Genomic DNA, 19,708 nt, shown 5'->3' on the forward strand with positions numbered 1-19,708 from the left:
CCCTCTGACCACTGCTTTTCAACATCATACTGGAAGTCCTAGCTAACACAATAAGGCAAGAAAAGGAAATAAAATGAATATAGATTTGAAAGGAAGAAATAAAACCATCTCTGTTCACAGATGAAATGGTCATTTATAGAAAGGATCAACCAAAAACCTCCTAGTACTAATAAACTATTATAGTAGGGTTGCAGGATACGCAGTTAATATACAAAAGTTAACTGCTTTCCTGTATACCAAGAATGAACAAATGGAATTTACAATTAAAAGCACAATACCAGGGACTTCCCTGGTGGTCCAGTCATTAGAGTTCACCTTCTAATGCAGCGGGTGTGGGTTCAATCCCTGGTCGGGGAGCTGAGATCCTACGTGACTCAGCCAAAAAAACCAAAACATAAAACAGAAGCAGTATTGCAACAAATTCAGTAAAGACTTTAAAAATGGTCCATATCAAAAAAAAATCTTTTAAGAAACCCCACAATACCATGTACTTTAGCACCAATAAAAATAACATATGTAGATATAAATATAGAAAAATATGTACAAGATCTATATGAGGAAAACTGTAAAACCGATGAAAGATATCAAAGAAGAACTAAATGGAGAGATATTCCATGTCCGTGTAAAGGAAGACTCAATGTTGTCAAGATGTCAGTTCTTCCCAACTTGATCTATAGATTCATTGCAATCCCAGTCAAAATCCCAGCAAGGTATTTTATAGATATCAATAAACTGATTCTGAAGTTTATATGGAGAAGCAAAATACCTAGAATAGCCAATACAGTATTGAAGAAGAACAAAATTGGAGGACTACTTACCCAACTTCAAAACTTACTATAAAGTTACAGTAATCAAGACACTGTGGTACTGGTCAAAGAACAGACAAATAGATCAGTGGAACAGAATGGAGAGCTCAGAGATAGACCTATGTAAATTTATCAATTGATCTTTGACAAAGGGGTAAAGGCAATACAATGGAGCAAAGAGAGTCTGTCAACAAATGGTGCTAGAGCAATCAGACATCCACAAGTAAAAAAAAAAAAAAAAAAAAAAAGGTTCTAGACACAGGCTTTATACCCCTCACAAAAGGTAACTTAAAATGGACCACAAACCTCAATGAGATCACAAAGCAAAACTGTAAAACTCTTAGAAGATAACATAGGAGAAAATCTAGGTGACCTTGGGTTTGGCAATGACTTTTTAGATACAACATCAAAGGCATGATCCCTGAAAGAAAGAATTGATAAGCTAGACTTAATTAAAATTAAAAATTTATGCTCTGCAAAAGAAACTGTCAGGAGAATGAAAGCACAAGCCACAAACCGGAAGAATGTATTTGCAAAAGACCTATCAGATAAAGGATTGTTATCCAAAATATACAAAGAACTCTTTAAACTCAGTAATAAGAAAACAACCTGGGGCTTCCCTGTTGGCGCAGTGGTTTAGAGTCTGCCTGTCGATGCCGGGGACGCGGGTTTGTGCCCCGGTCCGGAAGGATCCCGCATGCCGCGGAGCGGCTTGGCCCGTGAGGCATGGCCGCTGGGCCTGCACGTCTGGAGCCTGTGCTCCGCAGTGGGAGAGGCCACAACAGTGAGAGGCCAAGGTACTAAAAAGAAAAAAGAAAGAAAACCTGATTAAAAGTGGGCTAGAGGGACTTGCCTGGTGGCGCAATGGTTAAGAATCCATGTGCCAGTGCAGGGGACATGGGTTCGATCCCTGGTCTGGGAAGATCTCACATGCCGTGGAGGAACTAAGCCGGTGCACCACAGCTACTGAGCCTATCCTGTAGAGCCCAAGAGCCACAACTACTGAAGCCTGCACACCTAGAGCCCGTGGTCCACAACAAGAGAAGCCACTGCAGTGAGAAGCCCACACACTGCAACGAAGAATAGCCCCTGCTCACCGCAACTAGAGAAAGCCCGCACGCAGCAACGAAGACCCAACCCAGCCATAAATAAATAAATAAATGGGGAAAAAAAGTGGGCTAGAGACCTTAACATATAGCCCACCAAAGAAGATATATAGATGGCATATAAGTATATGGAAAGATGCCCCACAGGCATCTTCAGGGAAATTCAAATTAAAATGAGATACCACTACACACCTATTAGAATGATTGAAATCTGAGACACTGACAATACCAAATGCTAGCAAGGATGTGGAGCAACAAGAACTCTCATTCATTGCTGGTGGGAATGCAAAATAATACAGCCACTTTGGAAGATAGTTTGGTGGTTTCTTGCAAAACTAAACATACTGTTACCGAATCCAGCAATTGTGCTCCTTAATATTTCCCCAGAGGAGCTCTTATGTCCACACAGAAACCTGCACACAGATGTTTATAGCAGCTTTATTCATAATTGTCAAAATTCGGAAGCCACCAAGATGTCTTTCAGTAGGTGAATGGATACATAAACTGTGGTACATCCAGAGAATGGAATATTATTCAGTACTAAAAAGAAGTGAGCTATCAAGCCATAAAAAGAGATGGAGGAATGTTAAATGCATATTACTAAGTGAAAGAAGCCAATGTGAAAAGGCTACGTACTATATGATTTCAACTATATGACATTCTGGAAGAGGCAATACTGTGGAGACAGTAAAAAGATCAGTGGTTGCTAGAGATTGGGGGGATGGAGAGATGAATAAGCAGGGCACAGAGAATTCTTAAGTCAGTGAAACTACGCTGTATGATACTCTAATGATGGATATGTGTCCATGAGGACATTATATGTTTGTCCAAATCCACAGAATGTACATCAATAGTGAACTCTCAGGTAAACTATGGACTTTGGGTGATGGTATGTCAATGTAGGTTCTTCAGTTAGAACAAAGGTACCGCTCTGATGGGGATGTAGGTAATGAGGGAGGCTATGCATATTTGGGAGCAGGGTGCGTATGGGAAATCTCTGTGCTTTCCACTCAATTTTGTTGTGAATCTAAAACTGCTGTAAAAAAAAAAAAGTTATTTTTTAAAAGTGGACAAGGGACAAAGGATCTGAATAAACTTTTCTCCAAAGAAGATATGTGCATGGCTAATAAGCATATGAAAAGGTGTTCAACATCATTATACATCAGGGAAATTCAAAATCATATTGATCTGCCATTTCACACCCATTGGGATGCTTTTTACCAAAAAGACAATAAGTGTTGTTGAAGATGTGGAGAAATTGGAACTCTCATACACTGCTGGTGGGAATGTAAAATGGTGCAGCTGCTGTGGAAAACAGTTTGGCAGTTCCTCAAAAGGTTAAGCATAGAGTTACATGTGACCAGACAGTTCCACTACTAGATACATGCTCAAGAAAAATGAAAGCATGTCTGCATGAAAACTTGTAAATGAATGTTCGTAACAGCATTATTTGTAATAGCTCAAAACTATAAACAACCCAAATGTCCATCAACTGATGGATGGACAAAGAAAATGTCGTATATCCATACAATACAATATTATTTGGTAATAGAAAGGAATGAATTACAGTACCTGCTGCAACACTGAAAACATGCTAAGTGAAAGAAGCCATTCACAAAAAACCACATATTGTATGATCTCGTTTATATGAAATGTCAAGAATAGGCAAATCTATAGATAGAGATCAAAAGTAAATTGGTGGTTCCTTGGGCTGGGGGGAGATTGGAGAGTGATGGCTGACTGGTATGTGGTAAAAATGTTCTAAATTTAAATAGTGGTGATGGTGGCACAACTCAATATACTAAAAGCACTGAATAGTACATTTTAAATGGATGAATTTTACGGTATGTGAATTAGATCTCAGTAATGCTGTTGTTAAAAACAACTCAGGTGTATAGAGGTATATGACTGTAGGACAAAGTGTGGATGTGAGTGCTGGGATGCAATAGCAATTTTTTTTATGATAATCCTTTTATTTTTTTAACTTTTAATTTTATATTGGAGTATAGTTGATTACCAGTGTTGTATTTCAGGTGTACAGCAAAGTGATTGTAATAGCAATGCTTTTATATGCATATGAATTACCTAGGTATCTTATTAAATGCAGATTCTGATTCAGGAGGTCTGGGATGGATTCTCTTCCGCAGAGCACAGGCTCCGGACGCGCAGGCTCAGCGGCCATGGCCCACGGGCCCAGCCGCTCCGCGGCATGCGGGATCCTCCCAGACCGGGGCACGAACCCGTGTCCCCTGCATCGGCAGGCGGACTCTCAACCACTGCGCCACCAGGGAAGCCCTGGGATGGATTCTGAAGCATCTATTTCTTAAGCTCTCAGGGTGCTAATGCTTCTGGGCTGTGGATCATGCTCATCAAGGCAGTAAAGGATTTTTTTTTTTTTTTTTCCAGTGAATGGGGTCAGTCTAAAGAGCCTTTCAGGATCCAGGAGGATTTGTCTAGCATTTTGCATGAAGGCAGAATGTGGTTTGGTGGAAGAGAGGGGCTGAAGGGACAAAGTAACCAGCCTGTGTAAAGACTCAGAGACCACCGAGTATCAGTATTTGTGGGGGATAGGAGGTCTGTTTGTGGTATTACACTGGTGGACCTTGAGTCTTTCACACCTGAGAAAATATCAGTCAACCGCAGATCATTTTCCATTTTTGTAAAGTTTTCTCTTGCCCTCTGCCTGACATTTTTGGTCTAACTTCTTTCAAATCTGGACCTAGGTAGATTGACATGACTAGAGACCTTGCGACATCCTAGGAGGGGAGTGATTGGTTGGCAAAAAGACATTCTGTGTATGGGTCTTAGGAGTGGGAAATGGGCCCATCAATCAGTAATCTTGCCCTGAGAACCTACCTAATTAGCTACCTGACCTCTGGACAGGTCAAGTTTAGACTGACTTACTTCTTGGCCCCAGGTGAATAAACTCATTTATGAGGGAGCAAATAAAGATGTATTTCCAGATGGTACAGGTTAATTATAGGTATAGCTTATAGCTTTCCTTGTTTTTCCACCTGAGCTAGAAGACTGATTTGGATGTAATTTTTAAAATCTTTTCATTCAGCATGCAAATATTAAAGCCAAATCATGTCTTTACTCAGCATTACTCCACTCTGGTGCTCGTACTACTCCACGAAGTGCTAAATGGTCCTCTAAGCACCAAGTCTAGTCTCAGCCTTAGTGCTTGCCCTTCTCAGCTGTTCCCTGAGCTCTGAAAGCATTACTGCCCTGTGCTTCACCAACATTTAGTTCCCTGGCCTGAGTACTTTTTAAAGTACACTCACTCTCCTAGGAAGAAAGGCAATGAAATCACTTGGTCACTTGGAATATAATTACCCTCACAGCCCCACAGTGAAGTCAGAAGACTTATTCTCTATTTTCCAGCGGGAGAAACAAAGGCACAGACAGTAGCATTCTTGACCACTATCTCATGGAGAGGTGTCCCCATGCCTGGTCCGGTTCTCTGAACCTTCCTTGTTTTCTCTTCAATGGACTTACCTTGCTTCTTTGAACATGTAGTTGTGTTGTTTTGTTTTGTTTTGACGTGTAGTTTTTTAAACATGATTTTCTGGGTGCCTCCAGAAAATGAATACTTCTTTCTCAGATGCTTATTAGGTATTTTTCAAGTGTTGTTTACACTCCCATTTAAGCATCTCCAGGTGGGGTGCTGGTGTGTCAGCATACTTACTTATTACCCTGTTGGAGGGAATTCTGTTCAATTTCACAAGTACTCAGTGAGTGCTTAATATACACTCAGCTCTGCTATTCTACTTGAAAGACGAAAAAGCAGTGTATTCTCCTCGGCTCTGTGGGATCTTCTAGGATGGGAGCAAGATAGACATAAGCAGGACTTGGACTAGGGTGAAGCAAACAAGGCGCTGGGCGCAAACTTGAAGGAGGCACTCACTCTCAAGGTCATGCAAGTGCAGTGTCAGTACCTGAAAATGTGTGCCTTCTTAAATTTTGAGCTCTAGGTCCCTTGCTTGCACCACCCTGGTCCTGGCCCTGGCCCTGGATTTAAGAAGCAGTTAGGTCACTTGGAAAGCATGTCTAAGATAACATAAGATCGTGGTCCTTGGGCTTCCCTGGTGGCGCAGTGGTTGGGAGTCTGCCTGCCGATGCAGGGGATATGAGTTCGTGCTCCGGTCTGGGAGAATCCCGCATGCCGCGGAGCGGCTGGGCCCGTGGGCCATGGCCGCTGAGCCTGCGTGTCTGGAGCCTGTTGCTCCGCAACGGGAGAGGCCGCGACAGTGAGAGGCCCGCATACTGAAAAAAAAAAAAAAAAAAAAAAGATTGTGGTCTTTAATTGTCTGCTCAGGTACCACCCAGCTGGGCCTTTCCATTTCCTGCATCTACTTGTCTCCTCTTGGAGGGGACCTCTGTCCTTCTGGGGGGATGAAGGACTGAGTCAGGTCACATGAATAAATTCTGTGAGGCAGTGTGAAGTAGGACGAGGAGGGTGGTTGACTTCATTACCCTGATTGGCTGGGGGAAGCCTTAGGATATTGTTTCTTCCCTCCCCTCCCCTGCCCTCTGTCTTCCCCTCTCCTTCCCTCTCCTCTCTTTTCCCTCTTCACCCCTCCCCTCTTTTCCTCCTCTACCCTCCTCTTTTCCTTCCCTCCCTCCCTCCTTCTCTCTCTTTCTTTCCCTCCCTCCCTCCCTCCCTCTCTCCCTCCCTCCCTCCCTCTCTCTTTCCCTCCCTTCCTTCCTTCCCTCCCCTTCCCTTCCTTTCCTTTCCTTCCTTCCTCAGCTGGGACACGTAGAAACCAGAAAGCCCTCTCTAAGCAATGGTGGACATTCCCAGTACCCACACATAAAGGATGCATGGTAAATATGTACTGATTTTACTCAGTAGTAGTATGGAGTTCTGCCCATTTTACTTCAAACATCCCACTTAAGGTACTTTTCTGAAGTTATCAGAGGAACAGTGGGAAACTGGGCCTTGAACTTCGTAAGAACTAAAGGAATATTTGTTGATTGATTCCTTTGGTGATTATGAGGGCCTTTCTTCTGTATATCAAGGAGCGTTTTCAGCTCAGTTCAGTATAAGAATGTATCGAGTGACTTATGTACTGAGGCTTTGGGTATGCTTCTGTATGGCTACAAGGAAGTAGAAGACTTGAGCTGTGATCTCAAAGAACTTAGTAGTATTCTAGAGCAGTGGTTTTTCAGCTGGGACAATTTTTGTCCCCCAAGGGACATTTGATAATACCTGTAGACTTTTTTGGTTTTATCTGTGGAGATGCTGCTGGCATCTAGTGGGTAGAGGCTAGGGATGCTGCTAAACATCCTACAGTGTACAGATCCCCACCCCCCACCCCCACCCCCACCCCCACAAAAAAACAACCCAGAGAATCAACCAGCCCAGAATATCACTAGTGCCAAGGTTTAAGAAATCCTGCTCTAAAAGGATAAGACTAACAAATAGAACTGGAACTTTGAGGTTGGAAGGCCACACTGCTACTTTTTTTTTAACATCTTTATTGGAGTATAATTGCTTTACAATGGTGTGTTAGTTTCTGCTGTATAACAAAGTGAATCAGCTATACATATACATATATCTCCATATCTCCGCCCTCTCGCGTCTCCCTCCCATCCTCCCTATCCCACCCCTCTAGGTGGTCACAAAGCACTGAGCTGTTCTCCCTGTGCTAGGTGGCTGCTTCCCACTAGCTATCTGTTTTACATTTGGTAGTGTATATATGTCCATGCCACTCTCTCACTTCTTCCCAGCTTACCCTTCCCCCTCCCCGTGTTCCCAAGTCCATTCTCTACGTCTGCGTCTTTATTCCTGTCCTGCCCCTAGGTTCTTCAGAACCATTTTTGTTTGTTTGTTTGTTTTTAGATTCCGTATATATTACACTGCTACTTAATAGCAGAGCAAGGACTTGGACTAGGGTGAAGGAAACAAGGTGCTGGGCGCAAACTTAAGCTTAGTTCACCCTAGTCTAATGGGGCCATTTAGAGTCAAATGGTATTATATGACAGAATATTTTATCTAGCTTCATGTCCCACAAATCATAATTCAAACTTTTAGCTCTAGCAGTGTGTGATCATTGTATGTTGGGCAGGGACAGTTCTAAGACAGTAATGGATTTTTATGGTGGTGTCTTTCTACAGGTTGATATGTCAGACCTCTCTCCAGAGGAGCAATGGAGGTAAGTGTGACAGTGTGGGCCCCTCTTGGTGGGAACTATAGATTAATCCTACTAAAAGAGTTGTATATCTACCCTTTTTGCTTCCTTTTCTGTGGCAGGCAGTGACCTATGACCAGTAGGACAGGTCATTTGAGATCTTTCCCAGTATTTGGGTCACTCTTGGGTAGCTCCCTCGGTCCTTGGGAGTAAATAGATAATTGCACCAAACCACCCATCTGGGTTTTGAATACTAGTTCTGCCATTTCCTAGCAATGTGATCTTGGGCAAGTTACTTAACTTCACACTACCTTAGTTTTCCCAATTTGTAAAATGAGGATCATAACAGTTGTTGTGAAGATCAACATGTATGAAATTCTTAGAACAGTGCCTGGCATGTGGTAAACTTCCAGTAAGTGTTACCTGCTTTAAGGATGATTATCATCATTAACATCATCATGATCCATGAAACAGGGCAGAGAGCGCTGTTTGAGAAAATGTGAGATGTGTCTTCTGATCTCAACTCTGCTACTAACTTGCTTTGTAACCAGAGTGAGTCAACAAATATTTTATTGTCATTATTTCTCATTGGTAGAGGAGTTTCAAAAGTGCTTGCCCCACAAACTTTATAAGGTAACTGACCAGTGAGCTGAAATCAACCAAGTAAAAGTTTAATAGTGAGCAAAAAACACCTCGTTTAGATTAAAACTATTGATTATAAAAAATGTAGAATGGCAAAGATATCAACTCATATGACAGGCCCAGCAAGATTTTAGGTGACTTTAAGCTTAATATGCACCAGTTGTGTACCTAAGCTACCAAAATACTGTACAGTTTGCGAAGATGTTCATTGAAAATATACTATCTGCCTTAAGGGAAGTGACAGTGCTACTGTGTTCTGCTTTGCTGAGTCCACATTGATTTTGTTGTAAACACTGCATATGAAGATCTTTAGCTAGATATGTCTAGAAGAAGGCAATCAGGATTAATGGTCTTCACATTATGTTATATGCATCGTGTATAAAGATCCAGAACTGTTAACCTAAAAGGGCCCAGGAAAATGATGGTAGAAACAGGATTGGTTTTTTTTTTTAAATAATAGTATGATAAATATTTGAAGGGGCAGCATTGGGAAAGAGAGAGTGGATATGTTCCAGAGTGTAGGATTAGGTCCAAAGGACTGAAGCTGTAGTAAGATAATTTAGTCTCATTATCAGAAACATTGTTAATAATCGTGGTATATTGTGAGGCACAGAGCTTCCTGCTTCTTAAAGCTTTGGAATTTTATTCCTTCATAAGCACGTATGAGTTCCTACAATGTGTCAGACACTGCTGGTTCTAGAATAGATTATTTTAAGAGGCATGTATTCTCAGCCAGTGGAGGTATTCAAACAAATGATTGCAAAAATAATTTTTGCATTGAGTGGTAACTTGAGCTAGGTGCCTTCTGGTGTTTTCTCAGTCCTTTTTTTGATTTCTTGTTGTACACATCCATTCAGTTATATACTGTCTGAGAACAAGAAACTTATCTCTTATTATCTTTATAACTCCCCATAATCCTTGGGATTTTAAAATATCCTTTGCCCTTTTAGTTTAGCTTATCCTCACAACAACCCTATGAGGGAGGCAGAAAAGATAAGGACTCCTTTTGATGGATGAAGAAATCGTGATGTAGAGATGTAAATTTTTTTCGCTAAGGCCACATAGGTTGTGTCTGAACCTAAGTTTCTGACTCCTACCCCTATTATATTTTGTCAGATTCTGTCACCTAGGATAAAGTTTTATGTAAGGTGAACCCTTATGTGCTGTGACTGCCAGGCTGACTGACATTTGGCTGCCCACCAAGTTTCCCCCCTCCTAACATTTTATTATGAAAAATCTCAAATATACAGAAAAGTTGAAAGAATTGTACAGTGAACACCCTTGTACCCACCACCTAGATTGTACAACTAACTTTTTGCTATATTTTATGATTTGTCTATCCATAATGCATCCCACTGGGTTCTTCTTGCTTAGTCTCTCATTGCCCTTGGGAATTCCATGAAGATACCATTTATGTTGTCCTTTCCCTTTCTCCCTAATACCCCTGGGTATGGAGAACTTGCATAAAAGCTCCTGACTACGGGTTACATTTGTACTTAGTTTCCTAATTCCTTCTTTATTCCTCTCCCTTGGCTGTAGGAGTGACTTTTCTTTCCTGTTCTCAGAGGAAGCTTTTTGCCTATACTGGCCAAGGGAATCACTTGTTGCCAATCCTCGGGACCAGAGAATGCCGGCCTTTAAACTCTTAGATTAAATAAGAGTTTCCAGTTGTACTCTCCTTGAGCCCTTGAAGAGTCTATTTACCTGTGGATACTGATAATGAAGTCACTGTTGGAATAGTGTAAAATCGAAGCACTACTGAAGTTCAGATTTTTCAGGCTTTAATCTTTAGGATCTCTGGTCCTGGCAGAGAGGGTAGGACAAATAAAGCAAGACTTTAACCCTGGAATTTGCACATATTTGCAATATTACTCCTTTACTGGTATCATAAATATCATTGAGTAAGAGTATGAGCCTTTATGGCTGTGACCTCTCTGGGTTACTTTCTTCTTCCAGTGACAGGTTGAAATAGAACTGAAATGGAAAGGTATCAGCTGTTTTTAACATTGGGGCTGGGCAGCAGACCACCCACCTTTAACCCCAATACCTAACCTTGGTGACTAGGGCCCATAGAACCCCTGTTCTATTCCAAAATGCCTGTCCTCTAGGGCATGTGTGTTTCTAGCCCATATTTCGTACAGTACAAGAGTGTGTTCTACACTATGGACCAGTGAGATATCCCTGGAAAACACTGCTCCTTTACAGCCACACCATCCCTGACCTAGCTCACCCCATCTGTTTGGCTTTCAGGGTCGAGCACGCACGCATGCATGCCAAGCACCGCGGCCACGAAGCCATGCACGCTGAAATGGTCCTCATTCTCATCGCTACCTTGGTGGTGGCCCAGCTGCTCCTGGTACAGTGGAAACAGAGGCACCCCCGCTCCTACAATGTAAGCCACTTTGTTCATTTTTTTGTTTGCCAGTCATCAAGAGACCCTTCTTAAGTATTCTAGGGTCCAGCCTAACCCAGGCCACATGTAGGCAAGGAATAGATAATAATACTAAACTGTATGTGTGAATGGTGAATAGTGTATGTTGGGTGTGTGTTTAAGGGACAGGCGATTCAGATTGTGAAAACTGGGAAAGAACCTGAATGTACTTTCATAGCCAGAAAAGGTAGATCCTTCCTTTTAACATTTTGGGATAGATTCATGAAGGAGCTGTTCATTAGGAACTATTCAAATAGAGGGAGAGATGATCACTTGATTGGGAAGACCAAGCCTCCAATGAATCTTTAGATTAATATTTTGAAAATGCAGTAATAAAGAGGAGGCAATGTAACAAGTGGTAAGAAGGCAGGGTCAGAGTTAGAGAGACCTAAAAAGGCAGTTCTAGAGGAAATAAGGAACAAAAACATAAAATGTACAGAAAACATACAGCTAAATGGCAGAAGTAAATCCTTCCTTATTAGTAATTACTTTAAATGTAAATGGATTAAATTCTCCTATTAAAAAGCAGAGATTGTTACATTGATTTAAAAAACCACATTATCCATGTTTATACTGTCTATAAGATACTCACTTTAGATATAAAGAAACAAGAGATAAAAGTAAAAGGATGGGGCTTCGCTGGTGGTGCAGTGGTTAAGAATCTGCCTGCCAATGCAGGGGACATGGGTTTGATCCCTGGTCTGGGAAGATCCCACTAAGCCCATGCGCCCCAACTACTGAGCCTGTGCTCTAGAGCCTGCGAGCCAACTACTGAGCCCGCGAGCCAGAACTACTGAAGCCCGCACACCTAGAGCCCATGCTCCGCAACAAGAGAAGCCACCACAACGAAGAGTAGCCCCCACTCGCCGCAAACAGCAACAAAGACCCAATGCAGCCAAAGATAAATACATAAATAAATATTTAAGAAAAGTAAAAGGATGGAAAAAGATATTTCATGCAAATGATAACCAAGAAAGAGCTGGTGGCTCTTAAATGTCAGACAAAATAGCCTTTAAATCAAAAAAGGTTACATGAAATAAAGAAGGACATTACATATTGATAAAAGGTTCATTACAGCCAGAAGATGTAACAGTTATAAACATATATGTACCTAACAAAGGAACCCCCAAATATGTGAAGCAAAAATTGACAAAATTGAAGGAAGAAACAGATGGTTCTACAATAATAGTTGGAGAGTTCAGTACCCCACTTTCAGTAATGGATAGAATAGCCAGGTAGATCAACAGGTAAAAGAGGACTTGAACAACATTATAAACCAATTAGACCTAACAGACATATACAGCATACTCCACCCAACAACAGCAGAATACATGTTCTTCTCAAGTACACATGGGCCATTCTCCAGGATAGACTATATGTTGGACCACAAAATAAGCTTCAGTAAATTAAAAAACATTAAAATCATAGATGCAACTACTCTGGATTAGGACACGGCAGGTGGTATACTGGATTCTTTTACAACTATTATCTTAGAAGTATTTAACCTTTTCAAGTATAACCCTTTTTTAACATAAAAAACTTGGCAAACATCCATGTGATAATAGTTGTACTTTGAAAGAATACATAAACACATATAGTAGTAACAATAGCTAACATTTATTGAATTTTTACTATGCCAGTCACTGTTCTAAGCACTTTACATATATAACTCATTTAATCCTCACAGTAACCCAATAAATACTGTTTTCTCCAATTACAGATGAGGAACTGAGGCAGAAAGGCTAAGTAACTTGCTCCACTGGTAAAACCATTATTTGAACCAAGACAATTTTACTCCAGGGCTTTTACTCTTAATCCCTAAATGCTTGTTTTTCTCTAGTATGCTTTTTCAGACCTCTTGTAATAGGGCCAAAGATGCCCAGAGGTCTGTAGCCCACAGGATGGGAACTGCTACACTATCTCATTTAACCCTCCTAATAGCCCATGATGTAAGTACTATGAACAAACTGAGGCCCAGAGAGTTCAGGCATGAAGGGGGGATACTAATAGAGCCAGGATTTAAACCCAAGTCTTCTGTTTCATATTTCATAATTTCTACTATACCATATGGTGCTTCTGGAAAGGATTTTCCATCAAGGGAACCAAGGGATAATATGGAGCGTAGGCAGAAGAGAGACTAATCTTTGCCCTTGAGCTGGCACTTGTTCCAGACATTACTGGCCTATAGCCACCTCATGTGTTGTCATGCACCGCAAGTAGAGACATCTGTACCTTCAGGTCATAGTTCATGGAATGACCTCATGGCACCAAGGCTTTTTGAACTAGGCACCATCCAGCAGGCTGAGCCATCTGGGGTGGGGCTTCATATCTGGACCCTGCTCGTGCTTCACCCTGCCATCTGAGATAAGTCACTTGTTTTTCAGTGTGTGCTTATAGTACCTGCTCTATAAAATGGGGATTTATCAGGATGGTTTAATTGAGCCTGGAAAATACAAAAAATCATAAACCAAATGTAGAGAGACCCCTTGGAATTTCTGTGCTTGAATTTAGAAATAATTATATATTGTTGGCTAATCTGCAGAGATTTCTGAAAACCTCTGAAGAAGTGAGGGTGCATAATGTACTGCAGTGGTTTTCAGTATGTAGTTTTTTAAAAGGCTGTGGAGTCCTTTCTTCAAACAGTATCTTAAGGAAAAACCCAGTGTAGAAAATAAGAGGATGCTCTTCTTGGGCTGGTAACCCTGACCCCTCCGCTTTCTCAGGAACATCTATAGGACACATCAGAGTGTTAGAAAACCACTGATGTGTCATTCATTCATTAATCTTTTTTTTTTTTTCTTTTGCGGTACGCGGGCCTCTCACTGTTGTGGCCTCTCCCGTCACGGAGCACAGGCTCTGGACGCGCAGGCTCAGCGGCCATGGCTCACGGGCCCAGCCGCTCCGCGGCATGTGAGATCTTCCCGGACCGGGGCACGAACCCGTGTCCCCTGCATCGGCAGGCGGACTCTCAACCACTGCGCCACCAGGGAAGCCCCATTCATTAATCTTTAATAGGAATGTGATTGTGACTTAATGAGGCCAGTTGTTGTAAGGAACACGCACAGTTGTCTCATTACTTTATTGCCACATCCTGTAAACATGCTGAACTACATTGGTGAGAGGACATGCTAACATTATAGCATATCTTACACTGAGAAACTTAAACTCATCTTTAGAAAATTGGAAGAAGAAATCTGTAGTGTCCTGCTTTATGCTGCTCTTATACAATAATGATCTATATTGCTTTTGTTAAAACTTTTATTAACTTGGGTACAATGAATGTTTTTACTGCTTTGATTAAAGTACTAACTTTGGAGGAAGAAAAATTGCCCAAGATGCCTGTACATAATGGCATCTCCTGTCCTTTTTCAAGCTTACCAGAAGTTGGAGCTGTTTGCCTTGTAGCAGTAAATACAGTGGAGTTAGACCATCTGGCTTGATTAGCCAGCTCCATGCTTCCTGGCTATATGACTTTATACCTCTCTGAACCTCAGTTCTTATCTCTAAATTGGGGTGATAATATCTATCTCCCGGGTTGTGAAAATTATATAAAATTGCATGGCAAAGTGTTTTGTAAACTCTAAAGCTAATGTTAGTGACTTTGTTCCTCCTACTCCTAAGAGAAAAGTCTCAAGACATAAAAATATCTTCAGGTACTATTTTATGTGGAAGTGGAATAGATTTTATTTTTATTGAGGACAATTTCACATAACAAAATTCACAGTTTTAACTGTTTTAAAGTGTATAATTCACTGGCTTTTAGCACATCCACGTTGTTGTGCAACCATGGCCACTATTTAGTTCTAGAATGTTTTTGTTACGCCAAAGGAAACCCCATACCCATTAAGCAATCACTTCCCATTTCCCCCTCCCAGCACACCCTGGCAACCACTAATGTGCTTTCTATGTATTTGCCTATTCTGTATATTCATATAAATAGAATCATATAATATGTGGCCTTTTGTGCTTGGCTTCTTTCACTTAGCATAATGTTTCCAAAGTTCTTTCATATTGTAGTATCTACCAGTATTTCATTCCTTTTATGGTTGTGTAATATTCCATTGTGTGGATATGCTACATTTTGTTTATCCATTCTTTAGTTGATGGACACTTGAGTTGTTTCCACCTTTGGGCTATTTTGTTTCGTTTTGTTTTTTATTTATTAATTAATTTTATTTATTTTTGGCTGCATTGGGTCTTCGTTGCTGCATGCGACTTTCTCTGGTTGCGGTGAGCAGGGGCTACTCTTCGTTGCGGTGTACAGCCTTCTCATTGCAGTGGCTTCTCTCGTTGCAGAGCACGGGCTCCAGGGCACGTGGGCTTCAGTAGTTGTGACACATGGGCTCAGTAGTTGTGGCTCGCGGGCCCTAGAGCGCAGGCTCAGTAGTTGTGGCGCACGGGCTTAGTTGCTCCGCCGCATGTGGGATCTTCCCGGACCAGGAATAGTACCCATGTCCCCTGCATTGGCAGGTGGATTTTTAAACACTGTGCCACCAGGGAAGCCTTGGGCTATTTTGAATAGTGTTGCTAGGAACATTCATTGTAAGTTTTTATTTGAACACCTATTTTCAGTTCTTGGGTATATCCTGGAGTGGATTTGCTGAGTCATATGTAACTCTATGTTTAACTTTTTGAGGAACTGCCAAATGGTTTTCTATAGCAGCTGCAGGATTTTACATTCTAACTCACAATATATTGGGTTCCAATTTCTCCACATTCTCGCCAACACTTGTTATTTTTCTTTTTCTTTTCCTTCCTTGCTTCCTTGCTTCCTTTTTTCTTTTTTTGTATTATAGCCACCCTAGTGGGCATAAAGTGGGATTTCATTGTGGTTTGATTTGTATTTCCCTAATGGTGTTGAGCATCTTTTGATGTTTTGGGTTTTTTTTTGTTGTTGGTGGTTTGTTGTTGTTGTTTTTGGCCACACTGCAGCATGTGGGATCTTAGCTCCCTGACCAGGGATTGAACCCATACCCCCTGCAATGGAAGCACGGAGTCTTACCACTGGACCGTCAGGAAGTCCTCTTTTGATGTTTTTATTGGCTATTTGTATATCTTTTTTGGAGAAATGTCTATTCACGTTCTTTACCCATTTTTTAATTGGATTTCTGTCTTTTTTTTTTTTCTTTTTGGATGTTCTGTGCAGCTTTTGGGATCTTAGTTCCCTGACTAGGGGTTGAACCTGGGCCACGACAGTGAAAGTGCCAAATCCTAACCACTGGATCGTCAGGGAACTCCCAGATTTTTGACTTTTTGTTGTTGAATTGTAGAAGTTCTTTATATAGTCTGGATACTACACCGTCGTTAGATAATGATTTACGAATATTTTCTCCCGTTCTGTGGGTTGCCTTTTCACTTTCTTGATAGTAGTATCCTTTTATGCATAAACATTTTTAAGTTTGGTGAATCCAATTTTTTTTGAATATATTTAACATATAACATTGTGTAAATTTAAGGTGTGTAACGTTAATTTGCTACATTTATATATTATAGCATGATTGCCATTGTAGTGATATTTAGCACCTCTATCACATTACATAATTATTCTTTCTTTTTAGTGTGGTTGGAATAACTAAGTTCTAGTCTGTTAGCAAGTTTGATCATTAAAGTTCAACATCATTGTCCATATTCATTATTCTGTGCATTAGATCTCTATGGCTTATTTACTACTATGGCTTATTTACTACTAGTTGCAAGTTTGTACTGTTAAACCTATTTTTTTCTTTTGTTGCTTATGCTTTTAATGTCATGTCCAAGAATCCATTGACAAATCCAAGATTATTAAGATTTTCCCCTGTGTTTTCTTTGAAGAGTTTTATACTTTTAGCTCTTAGGATTTAGGTCTTTGATCCATTTTGAGTTAATTTTTTGTAAGTGGTGTGAGATAAGGATCTAACTTTATTTTTTTGCGTGTGGATATCCAGTTGTCCTAGCACCATTTATTGAAGAGACTTCTTCCTCCATTTAATGGTCTTATTAGCACTATTGTCAAAAATCAATTGACCATAGATGTATGCACTTATTTTTGTACTTTCAGTTATATTCCATTGAACTATAGATCTATACTAATGCCAGTATCACACTTTTGATTACCATAGCAATGTAGTAAGTTCTGAAATTAGGAATCATGAGTCCTCCATACTGGTTCCTTTTCAAGATTGCTTTGACTATTCTAGATCCCTTGCAATTCCATGCTAATTTTAAGATCAGTTTTTCCATTTCTGCAAAAAAAGGCAGTTGTGATTTTGATAAGGATTGCTCTGAATCTGTAGATCATTTGAGGGAGTATTACCATGTTAGCAATATCAATCTTCCCATTCCATGAACTTTCATGAGCATTAATTGTCTTTTCATTTATTTCAGTCTTCTTTAATTTCTTTCATTAATGTTTTGTAATTTCCAATGTACAAGTCCCATATCTCCTTGGTCAAATTTATTCCTCAGTATTTTGTTCTTTTTGATGTTATTGTGAATGGAATTATTTTCTTAATTTCCTTTTTGGATTGTTCATTGTTAATATATAGAAATAAAACTGATTTTTGTGTGTAGATTTTGTGTTTTGCAACTTTGCTGAATTTGTTTATTAACCAATAGTTTTTTTAGTGTAGATTCTTTAGGGTTTTCTTTATATAAATCATGTCCTCTGTTTTGCTTCTTTTTTTCCGATTAGATGCCTTTTATTTCCTTTTCTTGCATAATTGCTCTGGCTAAAACTTCCAGTACAATGTTAAATAATAGTAGTGAGATGGGCATCCTTGTCTTTTTCCTGATCTTAGGGGAGAAGCTTTCAGTCTTTAATCTTTAAGTATGTTAGCTGTGGATATTTCATAAATGCCCTTTATCATGTTGAGGAAATTCCCTTCTATTCCTAGTTTGTGTGTTTATCATTGAATGGGTGTTGAATTCCTCAAATGCTTTTTCTACATCAATTGAGGTGATCATGTGCTGCATCCCTGGGATAAATCTTACGTGGTCATGGTGTGTAATCCTTTTAATATGCTGCTAGATTTGGTTTGCTAGTATTTTGTTGAGGATTTTTGCCTCTGCATTCATAACAGAGATTGGTTTGTACTTTTCTTGTCATATTTTTGTCTTGCTTTGGTATCAGGAAAATGGGGCCTCATAGATAAGTTAGGAAGTGTTACCTTCTTTTCTGTTTTTTGAGGAATGGAATTTTGGTGTAGTATAAAAAGCCTTGAAGTGGGAGTCACTTGATCTAAGATCTATTTCTAGCATCACTGCTAATTAGCAATGGACCTTGGGCAAATTACTTATTCCCTCTTAGCCTCGCCTCATTCTCATGTTTCATCTTTAAAGTGAGGGTTGAAGACTAGATGATTGCTAATGTCTCTTCAAACTTTAAAATAGTTTTTCATTATTGTTATTTTGTTTAACTCCAAAGGCCCAAATTAAAGCTAAGGAATGAGAGTTTTAAGAATGCAGATTTTGGCTAAGTATTATAAAGAAATTTTCAACAGTGAGGGCTGTTCCACAGTGGAATGAACTGTCTTAGAAGGGAATGCTCTTCCCATTACAACTATGTTTTATTAGGGGCTAGACAACCCCGTCAGGGATGTTGTGGAGCAGATTTTTGTGAGTTTTACGGAATGGTTGGCTGGACTTCTTCTAAGTACTCCCTCTAAGCTCTAAAATCTGTATCATCGAATTACCAAGAGAGGCGAAGGCCTGTCTCATTCTTAAGAGGACAAAGCTGACCTGTCGAGAGACAGGATGAGGTTTCGTTCTGGTTTTTTTTTGGCGGTACGTGGACCTTTCACTGTTGTGGCCTCTCCCGTTGCGGAGCACAGGCACCGGATGCGCAAGTTCAGCGGCCATAGCTCACGGGCCCAGCCGCTCCGCGGCATGCGGGATCCTTCCGGACCGGGGCACAAACCCGTGTCCCCTGCATCGGCAGGCGGACTCTCAACCACTGCGCCACCAGGGAGACCCATCGTTCTGTTTTTGTTTTGTTTTTGTTCTCATTACAAATGTTATACATGTTATAAAAAATTCAGAAGTGCCCAGAGAGAATCACTGTTAAACATTTGTTACACTTGCAGATTTTTTTGTATGCATATGTTAATATTTATAAATTTTTAGATATTTATGACATCCATTGGGCTCTGCAACATTTTCCACCTAATATAGGCATACCTCAGAGATATCATGGGTTTGGTTCCAGACCATTGCAATAAAGTGAATATGCAATAAAGTAAGTCACACAAAATTTTTGGTTTCTCAGGGCATATAAAAGTTATATTTACACTGTATGTAGTCTGTTAAGTATGCAATAGTGTTATGTCTAAAAAAACAATGTACGTACCTTAATTTTAAAATACTTTATTGCTGAAAAATGCTATCATCTGAGCCTTCATTGAGTCAGTCTTTTTGTTGGTGGAGGGTCTTGCCTAGATGCTGTTGGCTGCTGACTGATCAGGATGGTGGTTGCTGAAGTTTGGAATAGCTGTGGCAATTTCTTAAAATAAGACAACAATAAAGTTTGCTGTATCAGTTGTCCTTTTACAAATGATTTCTCTGCAGCACCCAGTGCTGTTTGATAGCATTTTGCCTACAGTAGAACTTCTTTCA

The 19,708-nt window shown here is 40.3% G+C and overlaps 1 protein-coding gene across 1 annotated transcript in view; it reads left to right on the plus strand.

Moving 5' to 3' along the window:
• Positions 1-19,708, plus strand: part of RNF121 (ring finger protein 121) — an 81,097-nt gene that overhangs the window by 25,984 nt on the left and 35,405 nt on the right. Inside the window, exons 2-3 of the mRNA XM_079929077.1 lie at positions 8,033-8,070; positions 10,939-11,080. Coding sequence (XP_079785203.1) covers positions 8,033-8,070; positions 10,939-11,080 — 180 coding nt within the window. The remainder of the gene's footprint in view (positions 1-8,032; positions 8,071-10,938; positions 11,081-19,708) is intronic.

The sequence above is a fragment of the Stenella coeruleoalba genome, assembly GCF_951394435.1.
Source record: "Stenella coeruleoalba genome assembly, chromosome: 8".
In the NCBI taxonomy this organism is placed as follows: domain Eukaryota; kingdom Metazoa; phylum Chordata; class Mammalia; order Artiodactyla; family Delphinidae; genus Stenella; species Stenella coeruleoalba.